The sequence below is a fragment of the Oreochromis niloticus genome, linkage group LG20 (assembly GCF_001858045.2).
Source record: "Oreochromis niloticus isolate F11D_XX linkage group LG20, O_niloticus_UMD_NMBU, whole genome shotgun sequence".
Taxonomy (NCBI): Eukaryota; Metazoa; Chordata; class Actinopteri; order Cichliformes; family Cichlidae; genus Oreochromis; species Oreochromis niloticus.
Window position 1 is genome coordinate 34,956,555 of NC_031984.2, and position 2,479 is coordinate 34,959,033.

Consider the following 2,479-nt stretch of genomic DNA (forward strand, 5'->3'; position numbering starts at 1 on the left):
CTTATGGAAAGTATGGCTTCAGAAAGCCTAATGAAGCATATTGTTCTGCTGAGTCCCCTTCATGTGTTTTTTTCTCTGAACCACAGCAATAAATCAGCCGAACAGCCAGTGAAGGACAATGACAGTCTTGTTTTCGGTTGTTCTTTAGAGGAGCTGAGAAGTTGGCTCCATGGTGAGGGGAGGTTGCAAGATACAATAGGTGGGGGGGACAAGGCTCATTTGAGGGGATCAAAGTGAGGTCTTAAAAGATGTGTTTTCCTGTTCTAATCTAACCATCCCCTCCCACCACCACTGACCAACTCCTTTTCACCATGTAATCAGGGGATAAAACCCCCAGCCTACCCCATCATTACTCATGACACTCACAGTTGTTTTCTTCTTGCTCTAACTGTGAGCAGTGGCATGCCAGGACTTAACATGCCCTGCCAACGTCTGTCAGAGAAGAGAAAATGATGGGAGGGTAGGGGTCGGGGATGTGGGGCATGCAGAGGTGCTAGGGGTGCAAGTTTTTCATAATTGCGTACCACAACAAAAGCAGCTCTGGTTGGGTAATATAAAGCTGATGACACCATGCCAGTCTCCTCTAGTGATGATGGCAGGACCTAGAATCTGCGGAGATGCTTGTCACTTCACTGCCTGCCTGCTGAGTCCTCCTCTCACACAGTTAATTGATTCATCACAGTGCTTTCTGGAGCACAGTAGGGCAGTAGCCCCTCCACTGGTGAGAAATAGGAGTCTGTCAGTGTGGACTGGAACCCTGTCTGAAGTTTGATAGGCCTCCAAGCAGTCTAAATCTTGCCACAGAATTTTAGTTATAGCATACATTAAAGTTGTAATTTAATGCTAGTTAGAGTAAAATGCTAAGAGTCCAATCAGATAATGTTTTTCTTGAAGGTGTGGAGGTGTTTTCAATGCTTGTTTAAAATAAAACCTAATGAAGAAATGGATGATGGGGAACATCATGGTTAACAAAGTATCAAAAGTTGGCCCAGATCTTGATTTTTATTTTTTTGAAATTGTAAATGTTTATACCCAGTATTCATTTGTGGGGTGGGGCTGCAATAATTAAGGGACAGTTGGATGGATTTAAAACTTTTATTCAATTCAGTTTTATTTATATAGTTGCCTCCAGGTACATTAAACTAATGAAAAACAATTGGAGATCTAAGACACAAACTCTGACTACGTGCCGATTAATCAGCCCATCAGTACCTCACCATTATTTCAACCTTGGCACAACAAAGACAATGCACTGACACTGATTATTAGCTCTGGAAGAAACTTCGTTGCACGTGACTCTAAGGGAAATATCTGTAAGTAACAGACCTCATCTTGTGTACCAGCTACTTTTTACCAAGCTTGGAAGAAAAATGTATGAATCTGACAAGAATGTAGTCAAGCATTTAAGAAACCCCCATGCACATGAAAATAACTTGAGCAAGAGGAGAGCAGAGATTGAGCAATAACAAGTGCCCATGTACAATTCCCTGCTAGCTGAAGCGTTGTTTGTTCTTACTTAGAACATTTTGCCTCGTCAGAAAACATCCCTACACATCAAACAAGGTTTGTAAAAGATCACATTAGTCAGTTACTGGACCTTTAACCAGGAGAGCTGGGTTTGTGTCCCACGTTAAACTGTCATTTTCAGACTTTGCTTTACTTTTGAGACTTTGTTTGGTTTGGTTCAGGTAACAAAACTTCTTTGTAAGAGTGAGGAAGAGATCATGGTTTCATGATCATAGGTAACATTATTAAAAAACTGCTTAGAAATCTAATGCAACTCATGAACTAATAGCAGATTCCACTAACTGCACATCTCTCAGATGTAGCATTATTCTTACCTGCAGTGAAGAACCATGCAGTCAGGGCTGCCACACAAACGAATAAAGCCAAGCAGACTTTCATGTTTCCGCCCTGTAAATGACACAGACTACTTTAAATTTCTGTGAAAACATGATCATGTTTATGACGAGCGATGTCTTTGATTTAACATTGAAATTATCTGCAGATACAACACTTTTAACCATGTTTTTTTGCAGTTGTTTTTACTTGGCACACGAAGAAAAAAACCCTTACCTCTTTCTTTACCTCTGCTCTGTCAGGCACAGTATGCAGAAAAAAATTGTGGACACGGGGGCGAGTCCAAGAAAATGGGCACAAAATTTAAAAAGTCTTGTGAGCGGGCCACTGAAAAGACTTAGTGTGGCTGAAAGTAGCGGAGGGTTTATATGGGAAACACAGAGAGGGAGGAGATAAGGGCTCACAGGGAGATAAACCCACAACTGCTGGGCCAAAAAAACTACAAAGTCTTGAGAGGTATCCAATTTCCTCGAGCTGGGTGTGTTTTTCTAAGGCAGAATCACTTTATGTCTTAGATTTTCAGACTTTTAAACAGTTACCATGTGTTTTTGCACGGTTACACAACAGGATCTTTGACAATGAAGGAGGGGGAGTATGGGTCAAGGGTTTGGGAGCTTAA

At 41.3% G+C, this 2,479-nt stretch overlaps 1 protein-coding gene across 1 annotated transcript in view; it reads right to left on the reverse strand.

The window, feature by feature from the left end:
- Nucleotides 1–2,237, reverse strand: part of si:ch211-251b21.1 (glutamate receptor U1) — a 20,430-nt gene extending 18,193 nt beyond the window's left edge. Inside the window, exons 1-2 of the mRNA XM_003454239.5 lie at nucleotides 2,077–2,237; nucleotides 1,842–1,914 (exon numbers count right to left, since the gene is read on the reverse strand). Coding sequence (XP_003454287.1) covers nucleotides 1,842–1,905 — 64 coding nt within the window. The 5' untranslated portion in view covers nucleotides 1,906–1,914; nucleotides 2,077–2,237. The remainder of the gene's footprint in view (nucleotides 1–1,841; nucleotides 1,915–2,076) is intronic.
- Between the last annotated feature and the right edge of the window lie 242 nt (nucleotides 2,238–2,479).